Consider the following 13,831-nt stretch of genomic DNA (forward strand, 5'->3'; position numbering starts at 1 on the left):
GGGGTCAGTAACCCCCTTATAAAAGTTGGAAAGAGTCGAAAGAAGAAGGCAAATAATTCAAAAACTATAAAAAAAAATTTAGGCCGATTAAAGACTTGTATAAAACTGGTTATAAACATACTAAAAGTTAATGGGTAACTAAAAGTTAACCATCCCATTAAAATCAATGGGAAATATTCAAACATCAAGTAAGTTCAGGCAGGAGTTATATAATCAAGTAAAAAAACACTGTATATTCCCATAGCATTTTCAAATGGATGCTTTCTATGACACCAGATTTTTACACAGAGGTAAGCGTTCGCTGAAAACCCATACACAGCTTGGTAAGTGCTCTGTTTTTTATGTTGTGATGCCTGGCGATGTGTGGTCGCCATTCTATTTACACAGTATGATGAATACTAGTGCCCCAATGTGCTTTGAAGATAAGACAGGGTAAGAATAGAAGTCGTACTAGTAATTTTTCTTTTTCTTTTATTTAATTAGGAAGTATCATGGTCACAGGCCCACTAAACACAAAGGCCTTTCAAGTTCTTTGGTCTGTCTTCATGCAGGTCACTCTGTCTGTGGTAAGTCCTCCTGTTAATATGAATCCACACTCTTGGACTCAGAAAACCCTGCACTGCACTGATGAGCGCCAAGAAGGGCGAAACTGGTCTGTAGTTGGGAATCTGATCAGCCATTATCCTGGCTTCTGCTTTAAAAACCCAGTGGGTGAGCTTTAGCCTATAGGATAAACACATGTAAATGGAATTTTCTTGGAGCTTGTTTGGAATTCATTCCCAGAATTCCTTTTGTTTATTTGTATCTGTATGAGTCTCCTCAACCCTAATGATTTGCCTGTTAATATTGAAACTGATCCTGGTCCTAGTATAGAATGTTACTTGTCTGTCTCTCTGTACACTACCTGCCGTGGCCAGTTGCCTGGACTTTGGACTTAAACTTGGTTACCCTTGCTGTGCTGTGTCTTGTACTTTTCCTGCCATATGCCTGCCTGTTTACCCTGTATATCAGTACATGCCTTTTGCCTTGCCCTGTTAACCCTGCCTGTGCCTAATAAGAAGAGTTCCTGTTTATTAATCACCTGCCCTGTCTATTGCTTAGGACCTGGATAAGGGATTTTACTAAAAATCATTTTAACATTAAATTAGCCAAATAGGATTATTTTAGACCCAATAAGAATTAATTATTTTCATTTGTTCATTTTGAAACTTTATTTGCTTTGCTTTTTTATATTAGATAGTAAAGCGCTTGCACTTTTATATAATACATAAATGAACATTGCTTTATACAAGTGTGGGAGTTCAGCTTGTATCAAATGAAAGGGGTTGTTCACCTTTGAGTTAACTTTTAGTATGATGTAGAGAGTGATATTCTGAGACAATGTGCAATTGGTCTACCTCAACAACCAGGGAATAGTTTAATGAGAGACTGCTATATAAATAGAAAAGCCTGAATAGAAAAATAAGTAATAAGAAGTTACAGTAACAATAAAACTGTAGCCCCACAAAACAATAGTTTTTGGCTGCCGGGGTCAGTGACCCCCATTTGAAAGCTGGAAAGAGGCAGAAGAAGAATGCAAATAATTAAAAAACGAAAAATATATTGATATTAGATTTGGTTCTTCTACAACAAACTGATAGTTAACTTAAAGGTGAGCAAAACAGGGCCGTTTGGTTTACCAAAAAACTCTCAAAATGGAAAAATTTTGCAGAAAATTTACAGAAAGCATTGGGGCATTTTTAGCTCACCAATAATATATACGTTGCCTGCCTTCTAAGAGAAGCTCCTTTCCATTGTTCTTCATAAAATAAAATACTCCCATGTTCTTCCCATTCTTTCTTGCAATCTTGGTGCCCAGACATCTTAGACAAATGGGAAGGGTTAGAGAGGGTTTTGTGTTTTTTTCCAGAGCAAAAAACACACAGCAAAATTCTGGTGGAGATTTACAAAAAGGTTATCATCCAAAAACTAACTACACAATGATCTTTACGTTGCACCCTTAATTAGTTAGTGTCGTGGGAAAACATGTTTTTTTTCAAAATGCATCAGTTACTAGAGCTTCTCCAGCAGAATCCTGCATTGAAATACGTTTTTTAAAATCACAAACAGATTTTTTTTGTAATTAATTTTGAAATTTCACATGTGGCTAGCCATGTTCTTCATTTCCCAGGGTGCCAGAACAATGTGACCCATACCTCCAAGCTGTCTCGATCTTTGCAGGACAATCCCTCTTTTAACAGCTCAGCCCGCAGTCCTCCTGCACTGAACACTAAAAAAGATACAATGTTTCTCACTTTTAATTAAATAGGTAGCTTTTTGGTTGTTTGCCCCAAAAAACTTTGCAATAAAGGCATTTTAATCTACAAAGACAAGAGGTGCTGTACCTGTTCTTCTGTACCAGGATATGCCGATGGAAAGTGGCCATTGGGGAACCTGCACTACTTCTAACTAATGACAAGGCTTGGTGCTAACTAGTACTTTCCAACTTTTGGTAGAGAGCCCAGAAATCTTAAAAAGCTACACCTGCACTTAGATACATTGTTTCTCAAACTTAAAGGAGAACTAAAGCCTAACTAAAGAAGTAGGCTCAAAATGTTGAACATTATTTTCTGGGCTTCTGTACCCAGAAGACCTGTGCCTCCAAAGATGCCCCCAGTAGCTATTAGGGATGCACACTATTGGCTTACAGGAGGCTTTATTTGGTAGGAAATCTTGTTTTTATTCAACTAAAACTTGCCACAAGTCAGGAATTCAACAAATAACTACCTGGTTTGGGGGCACTGAGAGCAACATCCATGTTGGTTGGTAAGCAACACGTTGCCCCCAAGCCACTGGTTGGGGATCACTGATATAGAATATAAATGTCACAATATAAGACTGATTAGGAATCAGTACAGATACTTACTACATAGAATCTCAGAAATCAGTGCAACTAGCATCAGAATTTAATAATGAGCCCTATAGCATTAGCTTGTATGACAGACCAACATCATGTTCTGCTTGATAATGTGTAAAGACACCAGAACCCTTAGCTTCTCAACAGCTGCCCAGAGAACACTGAGTATGTGCACTGTCCCTGACAGTTCTAACAGAATCCAAGATGAGGAACTATTGTGACAACTGTAAACACCGAAATCATTACTTCTATAGAGATGCTGAAACTTTAGGCTAGTGGATAGTGATGGGCGAAATGTTTCCCCAGGCATGGATTTGCGGCGAATTTCTGCGTTTCGCCATTGGAGGATTGTTTTGCGCAACGGATGAAAACATTTGCTGCGGAAAAATTTGGCGCACGTCCAAAAATTGTCGCCGGCGTCAAAAAAGAATAGTCGCGGGCGTCAAAAGAATAGCCGTGCGACAAAATAATAGCCGCGGGCGACAAAAGAATAGCCACGAGACAAAATAATAGCCGCGGGAGACAAAAGAATAGCCGCGCGACAAAATAATAGCCGCGGGCGACAAAAGAATAGCCACGAGACAAAATAATAGCTGTGGGAGACAAAAGAATAGCCGCGCGACAAAATAATAGCTGCGGGCGACAAAAGAATAGCCGTGCGACAAAATAATAGCCGTGGGCGACAAAAGAATAGCCATGCGACAAAATAATAGCCGCACGACAAAATAATAGTCGCGGGCGACATTTTTTTTGCTGCACGACATTTTCGCCGTTTCGCGAATTTTTGGGCGTTTTGCGGATCTTTTGAAAGATTCCCAAATTTTTCTGCGAAACGGAACAGATTCGCTCATCACTACTAGTGGAGTCAGTTTAGTATATAACATACTGTATGGCATTTCTAGCCAAATTCATCTTAGGGTTTACTTCTCCTTTAATTAAAAAAGTAGCTTTTGGCAGAGAGCCCAGAAACTCAACAAGCTACACCTGTACTTAGATACAATTGTAACTAATAAGCTAAACAGGTCTCTTGGGGCAAATGAGACTTGCAGCTTGCAGGGCAATTTCACCTTTTTAGCAAAACTGTAATAACACATAAAACTACCCCAAAACCCCCAGAAATCTGTTCAAATTTTAAATACCCTGCCAAATTTAGTAAGATGGGAGTGGTATTTAGGGAGTGTGGTCACAAAATGGGCATGGGCAAAATATTTTCTTTTAGTCCCTCTTTTTATTTTTCAAATGTTGGGAGGTATGGTGACCTGTGCTCTGAATCACACTTTACTGCTGAGCTGCAAGCTGGAGTGATATCGCCCCCCCCCCAGGAGCCAATCAGCAGGGAAGGTAGCAAGATAGCAGCTCCCAGTAGATATCAGAATAGCACTCAATAGTAAGAAATCCAAGTCCGGCTTGGGACTCCTCCAGTTACATGGGAGTAGGTGAAACAATAGGTTAACTGAAAACAGCTCTAATGTGTGGCGCTGGCTCCTTCTGAAAGCTCAGACTCAGGTACAATGCACTGAGATGGCTGCCTACACACCAGTATTACAATTAAAAATATATATATTTGTTGGTTCAAGAATAAAATTTTAAATGATAGAGTGAATTATTTCCTATGTAAACAGTGTAATTTAGAAATAAAAAGTATACCATAAAAATCATGACAGTATCTCTTTAAGAACCACTGGCACCCACTTCTAACAGTAACAATAAGAGTTATAGTTCAGCTACAACACCTTTCACTTTTATATAGGCGACTATAGGAGATAAGGGAGAGAGTCACATGTGGCAAATACTAATCTGACAAGGGAAGCAGAAATTGGACCCCCCCTGAGCAAAGCATCACAAAATAACTTAAGCACGTGTTCAATAATGTGCAGGATTAGTAATGGTATAATTATTATATTATTACTCTGACTAATTTTAGCTGTAAATGATCCTCCCTACTAGCTGCTTAGCATTTATTATAGGCTGCACGCAAACCAAGCTTTAATCCTGCCGTGTGTATGCTCTGTCCCACAGTCAGAAACAAACTGAGGAGTGGCAGGTTATAGGAAGTGCTCCTTTGAACCCATTAGAATGTTCTGGGCTTTGTTTACATCGTCACGGAATAGAGTAACTTCCTGATGTTTGTACTCTGTAAACCTTCTCACACCCAGCTTCCTCCCATAGATTCACATAGACTCGGCTTTCAGCTATGGACTGGGCCCTGGAAATAAATGGCTTGCCAATTCTTCTACTGATTGCTGCACTTCTGCTTCTCCTGGCAAGAAAAGTGGGTAAAAAAGTTAAAGGATGCCTCCCCCCAGGTCCCAAACCTCTCCCTATTCTAGGGAACTTGCTCCAGCTGAAAAGCAGAGAAATACATAAACCGCTGCTGGAGGTAAGTAATTAGGCTTTTTAGTAAAGTTTATTAATGTCTTAAAAACATAAAACTGTACCAATGGCATTTATCTGTTTAACCTTTTCTGTGTCACAGATAATAGCAGTTACAGCACTAAAGTACAAGTGTCATAGCAGCTATACTGCTATTCATCTATTAAAAATATGAATGTTATTGCTAATCAGATTTACTTTTTTTCATAATAAGAACAATTATTTGTTTAGATATTACAGGAAAGCTGTGTGACTAAAGGGCCCATTGGCTCTGTGCTAAATTTGAACCTGTGTCCCTGCTTATATTTTCCTAGCTGTGGGCCTCAATCTCCAACAGAGACCTAGACCCTCTTTCTACATATTTTAACCCCTGCTCACTACCCCCTTTATACTAACTGGCACTTCTATTGGACTAGAGCATATTTTTTTGTCAATGGCACCGCTAAGGTTCCACAGACCCAGTGTGCATAGGCGGAGGGTGACTTTTTTGTTAGGGGAGGCTAAAGATGGGCCATACATAGACTGACCTACAGCTAATGTGAGTGGATTCACTGCTGGTGTAAAAAATTAACCTCCCAACTACCTCTTGCCATTCCCACTGACTTCCAAGGATTCTGTACAAAAGTGCGGGTGGGGGTGCTTTTTTTTTTACCCTAAAATGCTTAGGATGTAAAAGTATTCATACGTGCACCTCTGTGGAGAACCTGCAAACATTTGTGTTTGTGATCAGTTAGCTTAAAGGGGTAGTTTACCTTTCAATTCACTTTTAATATAATGTAGACATATAGATAATGTAGACAGAGATATTCTGAGACAATTTACAATTGGTCCTCTTTTATTTTTAATGGTTTTTCAGTTATTTAGCTTTTTGTTCAGCAGCTCTCCATTTGGTAATTTAGCAGCTATCTGGTTGCTAGGGTCTTATTTACCCTAGCAACCAGGTAGTGGTTTAAACAAGAGATGGGAATATGAATAGTTAAGGGGCCTGCATGGAAAAATAAGTAATAAAAAATAATAATAATAATAATAATAATAATAATAATAATAAAATAATAATTTTTGAAATCTGTAAAGAGGCAGAAGAGAAAGGCAAATTACTCAAGAACTATAAAAAAAATTATTTAGGAAGATCAATTGCAAAGCTGCTAGGAATAGGCCATTTTATAACATGCTAAAAGTTAACTTAAAAGTGAACCACCCCTTTAGATGTGTTTACGTTAGTTTTATAGCAAGAAAGGCATTGAGTACTGACACCCCAGGCACATTATATACAGTGAGACGCAGTCTGTATTTACAAAACCAGCACATTATATGCAGTGAGAAGCAGTGGGTACTGATGGCAGATATTCAGGCCCTGGCACTATAACACTGGCACGGATACACAACATTGGCTCCACTGTAATTAACTAGAAATGAACAAAACAATGACAAAAAAACAACAACAAATATATAAAAGCACAATGAGATTTTTCAGGGGGAAAGAGTTAACTAACCATCCATCTGTTAGGACAGGTGATAGATTATATATTATTATAGATGTCAGGTCAGGCAAAAAACAATTTGTCAGCTAGTGATGGGCGAAAAGTTTCGCCAGGCATAGATTCGCGGCGAATTTCCGCGCTTCGCCATTGGCAGATTGTTTTGCGAAATGGATGAAAAATTTCGCCGCGGAAAAATTCGCCGCACGTCCAAAAATTGTCGCCGGCGTCAAAAAAGAATAGTCCCGGGCGACAAAATAATAGCCGCGCAACAAAACAAGAGCGGGCGACGAAACAATAGCCGCGGGCGACGAAACAATAGGCGTGCGACAAAATATGAGCCGCGGGCGACAAATTTTTTTGTCACACAGCATTTTCGCCGTTTTGAAAATTTTTCGCCGTTTCGCAGCTCTTTTGAAAGATTCGCGAATTTTTCGGCGAAGCGAAACGGAACAGATTCGCTCATCACTATTGTCAGCTAGTGATTCAGCCTTTAGAACTGTATAGTACCTGTGGGAGCGGGATGAAATCTGCAGCAAAAGTTGAGAGTTGGTTCTTAGGTAAAGTTTACAGCTGCAGATTCTTCTTTTCAGTCTTCATTTCTGCACTGCCTTCAGTTTGTAATATCTACTGAGCCCTGTCTGCATCTGTGCTTTGATTGGTCAATTTTACTGTCTGTCAAGAAAGCTGTGCTCTGATTGGAGAATCCACAAGAGGAAAGATCCAATCCGAGCACAGCAGAACGGGCTTGCAGGAACAGAAGATTTCCAGTACAGTGCAGTAACGGAGTGAGGTTTTTTTTTGGTTTTTTTTTAATGTGCCAAGCAGGTTTGGAGAGGCTTAGCCTCCCCTACCCTTATTGAAAATCCGCCTATGCCAGTGTGGTTACAACCCCTGTATTCCCTGTAGTTTAGTCCCTGTATCACAACTAAAAATTGGCCTCCTGATTTGAATGAGTGTATCCTTTGCAGGGACAAAAGCAGGGGTAGGCAGAAGATACATGTGCCTATGGAGAAACTGGGGTATGGTTGCTGATAGGGACTTAGCATCCATCTGCTGTCTTCTCTAGCTCTGGCCCTGTGGGTTTTGCGCACACAGAAGTAGCTCATGGAACAGGAGCATGAGGATTAGATTTGTAATGTAAAAGCATCACATAGTACTTTTATGGCAAAATTATAAAACACATGCAAAGACAATGTTATGATATATTTAAAAAACAGTTTACTTTAAGGTGTCGGTATCTCTTTAAGCAGGGTGTGATAGACACAGCCATGTGTCAGTGCTGGGATGTTTATGTACAAGAACATGTTGTGACATAGCTCTGCTGTGAGTTATTTGAATATGTTTTAATATACAAACCACATAATCATAAGGATCATTTACATGTCAGACACAAGTGTTAAAGCCCCAAATCACACTGTTAGGGCTTCTTACACACAGGTGTTTCACCCAGCGTTTTCCTGTGGTGGATCTCTCCTACGTCCCACTGCACAGGTGTCACTTTGTAGAGCTTTCCCCTGTCTATCAGTCCTTTAGCGCCATGCTCTCCAACATGTGGAGTTCAAAAACTATTCTATCTACTATAGACGGGAACCGGTCATAACACCTTTGGCTTAATAGAAGGTACTTCCTTCCCAAAGGGCATAGGGAATTCAACCTTGTGGGTCACTACATTAGTAAAGTATATTAATAATAACAATAATAACAGAAGTGCCCATTTATCAACTGTAATGTAAACTGTAACCACACTTGTCAGCAATTTCATTTTTTAAGGGGTAGTTTGGTACAAACAGGGTGGGGTTTGCTGAAAAGTTATAGTGGACCAGGAGTAGCCAATACATTTAGATTGGGGGATGTACTGCTGCATTATTTTTACCAATCTTCTTTAATAACGCATGTACCATCATACCAGTTTGGTTTCGCAAAAATGTGAAGTGCAAATACCAGTTTAAGACATCATAATAATAATAATACAGTAATAGATGTTGCATGTGTGCTTGGCTGGTATTGTAAATGCACTAGTAATGTACAATAAGCATGATGTAAAACCAAAGCCATCACATTTAGAAACACAGGCCTAGAGTAAGGTGCTAAGCCTAGATTAGGGTGCTGGTCTACCTTCTGATTCATGATGGGCCCTGAACAAATATTTATTTTGGTAATCAAAGTGGGTAGTGTAAAGTTATTGGTGGCAAAGGAGTATACTGAGTGTTTGCTTTTGTTAATACAGGTATGGGATCTGTTATCCAGAATGCTTGGGGATTTATGGATAAGGGGTCTTTAAATTGTTGGCTCTACATTTAAAATGCTCCAATTCGGGGCGCATGCGCGCAGCATCTAAAATGGCCGCATCGCCATAGAGCTCCGCAACTCACCGGTGCTAAAAACGGCAGTTTCCCAGACATAGGGGTGTTAAGCGCCGGACAGGAGTGGAAACACATAGAGGTACCTGCGGGGAACAGAGGACCGGAGTCCGGGACCTCAATCGACTCAGGCCGTGGAGCAGGAAACATAAGAGCAAGTGCTCCGTAAACCCCATACGTCACAGGGCCTACCGCGCCGCGCCGATACCTCGAGCAGAGAGGGAGACAAGGCGCAACGCGGCCTAACTGTGCACTGCTCTGACGGCATTTAGGAGAGGGCCGGGAGTCACCGCAACTATATAAGGTGAGACCACAATCAACACCTTGTAGGTGACGCCAACCCCACCTCCCCTCCAGAGAGAAACCCCCACTCGGTTCCGGCCTAAGAGCCCAAAGGCCCAAAATCCAACAAGGGGAATACCCCCAACTTTACCTATACAAAAAACAAAAACCAAAAAAACCAAAAAAAATAAAATAAATAAATAAATTAAAAAACAAAACAAAACTAAAGAAGCGAAATATACACAGTCATAGCAGTCATACTAAAGACCGGCATTGGCATTGCCTGGCAACCTGATAGGAGAGAGCCAGGAATCACAACCCCCACCTGAAGCCTGCTGATATATATCCCCTCTCTGACTACAGCATTATAAAAATGGGGAAGTGGGGCAAAGCACGGGGCACACAGGCGCCCACATCCAGGCAGCCAACATCTGGCAAACATATTGAGGAATACCTCCAAAAACCAAGAGAATCCACCCCCTCCCAGCAATCAGACTCAGACACTGAGACCCCCTCCCACCAGCAGGACACAGAATCAACACTACAAACAGACCCTCAACACCAAATAAAAGAATCTGACCTGCTATCACGCTTTAAACATATGTTACGAACCGAGCTGGAGGCAACCTCAGTGAAAATTACCAAAACGTTAACCAAAGAAATAAGGGAACTGGGCCAACGCACTGACCTCCTGGAACAAAAGATGGACGATGCAATTACAGTCCTGGATGGCCACGATTTGGATATAAACAATATGAAAAGACAAATAATGGATCTACAAGAAAAGCTGGAAGACCAAGAAAATCGCTCAAGAAGGGAAAATATTCGTTTAAGGGGCCTTCCAGAATCTTATAAAAACCTGGAAAAGGACATTGGAACATTATTAACTAATCTAGCACCACACCTATCCCAGGCCAAATTGGAACTGGACAGAGTCCAGGGAAACCTGCACAGCCAAATCAACCACGGGACGTTATCGCCAAATTTCACTACTACCAAACAAAAGAAGCGATCATGAAAGCGGCTAGAGAAACGATTCCACTACAACATGAGGGCCACGCTATTCAAATCTTTACAGATCTGGCCCCACAAACCATCCAAAGGCGACGTACGTTCAAGCCAGCCTTGACTATTCTCCAGGCAAAAAACATAAAATACCAATGGTCCTTTCCGCTACGTCTTAATTTCTTTTACAACGGCAAGCAATACTCTCCATCTACAGTGGGTGACACCATGGAAATTTTACAACACCTCCATCTCTCGGAACCAACAAGGCAGTCACCACCACCTTCACAGAGTCCTTCCCAATCAGTCACCTTATCGCCTATATGGTCCAAAACCCAACGTACACCACGAGAACGAGGGAAACCCCCCCTGGAAACCTGAGACCACCACCTACAAATGGGATCGAACATAATAATATAATGGACGGGAAACATTAAACCAGTATGGACAGACAATACGCTTACATATGCACTGGTGTGTCAGCATGGCTGCCCCTCGAAAAAGCTACACACCCCTCAGCTTAACCTAAGACTTGTAAAAAGTTAAAAAGTTTCTAGCTTAACTTCAGAGTTGGCCATTAGGCCGGAAATGTTTTTGATTTGTATAGATGTAATAACAATGTTTCTTTTCTTTGTATTCCTGTTGGATACCCTCTGCCTTTCAAACACCCAATCTTCAATGATCCAAGATCCGGGAACCATAGGCCGAATAGTCAAGGTAATAGCCCGACGTAACAAACAACAAAACGTGAGTTATATAACGGTACTTCTATCCACACATTCTCCTAACATAGACACTGAAACCATAGGGAAACAATGGTTTAAAAAGGGAAAGCCGAACCACCCTCCAACTACTCCTACTCTACAGAAATGGATTCCACACTGTCACAATACTCTTGTTTAATGAATGATAATGGCATCCCAACTGAAATTCATCTCTCACAATGTACAAGGTTTTAATTCCCCTAACAAAAGGACTAAAGCATTCAAATATTACCACTCAACTAGAGCTGATGTCCTATTGTTACAGGAAACCCACTTTTCAAACACAGCGATCCCTAAATTCCTCTCTCCCTTCTTTCCCAATTTCTACACTGCAAATGGCCCAAATAAGACAAAAGGAATAGCAATATGTGTCAGAAAGGGTTTCCCACTAACAATCCGGAGCGAGATTAAAGATCAGGAAGGGAGATACCTGATCTTAATAGGGGACCTTCAGGACCAAAAAATCACCATAGTAAATTATTATGCTCCAAACACAGATCAGGTAACATTCCTAGTAGACCTGCTCCATACAGTCCAAAAATAAAAAGAAGGTGTTCTCATGGCAGGCGACTCCAACCTAAGCATGGACCCGTCATTAGATAGATATAACCCATCAGAACCCGAAAAGCTCCCAAAATCGCCCCAACAAAATAATCCACCCACACATAAGAACTTATCCCTTCTAAAGAAAACATTATCCTCCATGCAACTTGTAGACATATGGAGGGAGATGAACCCTAAGAAAAAAGACTACACCTTCTACTCTAACCCGCACCTAACATATTCCCGCATAGATCATATCTGGGCACAACAAATTCTATTACCAAACATTATATCGTCCAAAATACATACAACAGTATGGTCAGACCACTCACCACTCTCCCTAACCCTAAGAGATCTTCACCATACACCTACAACTAGGAAATGGAGACTCAACGACACATTCTTAAAAATCCCGCAAACCCAAGAAGCTATACAAAATCATCTTGAACAATACTTCAAAGAAAACGAGAATAGTGTCAACTCCAAGGTTAGTTTATGGGAAGCACACAAAGCAGTATTAAGAGGTCATATAATAAATGTCATCTCCCATAAGATCAAACAAGCTAATCAGCAAACAGCTCAAATGCAAGCTAAACTGGAAGACTTAGAGAAACAAAACAAAGAGACCTCCACCCCATTACTGAGAGCGCAACTGACCAAATTAAGGACTGAATTAGATTTACATTTAACAGCTAAAGCAGCCTCCACATTGCAATGGAGATCTCAAAAATATTATTCACTAAGCAATAAACCTACCACAATGCTAGCTAAACAATTAAAAAAACCACCAACACCCAACACAGCCTTAAATAAAATTAGAACTTCTCAGGGAGAGGTCTCAGGGAACCCAAGTAAAATCATAGAAGAGTTTAATAAATTCTACAAAGCTTTATTCTCCACAAGCACACAGTTTTCCAAGGTAAAAGCAGACAAATTCCTAGAATCAGCAGGCCTTCCATGCCTAACGGATACCCAGTCCAATTTATTAGAAAGTATAATGACCCAAGAGGAAGTACAGAAGGCGATAAAACAATTAAAAATATCAAATATCAGCACCGGGCCCAGATGGCTTTACAGCCTTATACTACAAAAAATATGCCAAAATATTAATTCCCTACTTAACGAATACTCTAAACGAAATTATGGATGGAGGATCCTGGGGGAGAGACTCCCTCCTAGCCCAGATCACTCCTATACCTAAACCAGACACAGACCCATTACAATGTGCCAATTACAGGCCAATTTCAATAATGAATATAGACGTAAAAATTTTATCAAAAATCCTAGCCGAACGCCTAAACACCTTTTTACCCACTATAATTGATAGCGACCAAGTAGGCTTTGTCCCCAAATGCCAAGCATCGGATAACATAAGAAGGGCCTTAACCTTTATACATACAATACAATCTAAGGCTATACCTGGGCTACTCTTATCTATTGATCTAAGTAAAGCCTTCGACTCAGTGTCATGGCCATACCTACACTACATTTTAGAGAGATGGGGCTTTAACAGAAATTTCGACACGTTATTAAAGCTCTATACAATAACCCTCAGGCATATGTCAGATGGGGCCCATACTTTACAGATCCCTTTCAACTATCAGGAGGCACAAGGCAAGGATGCCCCCTATCTCCAATACTGTTTATCTTGGCCCTGGAACCACTGGCTGCACAAATCCGAAACAATATAAATATAACGGGGCTAAACGTAAACTCAACCCACCACAAACTATGTCTCTTTGCGGACGATATTCTTATGCTAATAACTAGACCATTAACTACTCTACCTAATCTGATAGATACATTTAACAAATTTACAGGACTTTCAGGGCTCAAGATAAACTATAACAAAACCAGTGCAATGAACATTAATCTCCCTTCTTCACAAATTAAGCTTCTTAAATTGAATTTTGACTTTCAATGGCAATCAACATATTTAAAATACCTAGGGGTCAAAATAACTCCAAATATACGAGACCTTTATAAGACTAACTACCCCCCCCCTATGGAAAAAGGTAGCCGAAGACTTAGAGAAATGGTCGAAGCAGGACATTTCCTGGATCGGCCGAATACATGCAGTTAAAATGGTCATCTTACCGCAAGTACTATACTATTTCAGAACTCTAC

The 13,831-nt window shown here is 40.4% G+C and overlaps 1 protein-coding gene across 4 annotated transcripts in view; it reads left to right on the forward strand.

The window, feature by feature from the left end:
• The window catches only part of MGC69353 (uncharacterized protein mgc69353), a 33,078-nt gene that overhangs the window by 1,697 nt on the left and 17,550 nt on the right, over nucleotides 1–13,831 (forward strand). For 2 of the 4 annotated variants that reach the window (XM_031890307.1, XM_031890308.1), the window contains exons 2-3: nucleotides 484–566; nucleotides 5,066–5,276. In XM_031890307.1, coding sequence (XP_031746167.1) covers nucleotides 5,091–5,276 — 186 coding nt within the window. In that variant the 5' untranslated portion in view covers nucleotides 484–566; nucleotides 5,066–5,090. 4 annotated transcript variants of the gene reach the window in all.

This window comes from Xenopus tropicalis, chromosome 8, assembly GCF_000004195.4.
Source record: "Xenopus tropicalis strain Nigerian chromosome 8, UCB_Xtro_10.0, whole genome shotgun sequence".
Classification (NCBI taxonomy): Eukaryota; Metazoa; Chordata; class Amphibia; order Anura; family Pipidae; genus Xenopus; species Xenopus tropicalis.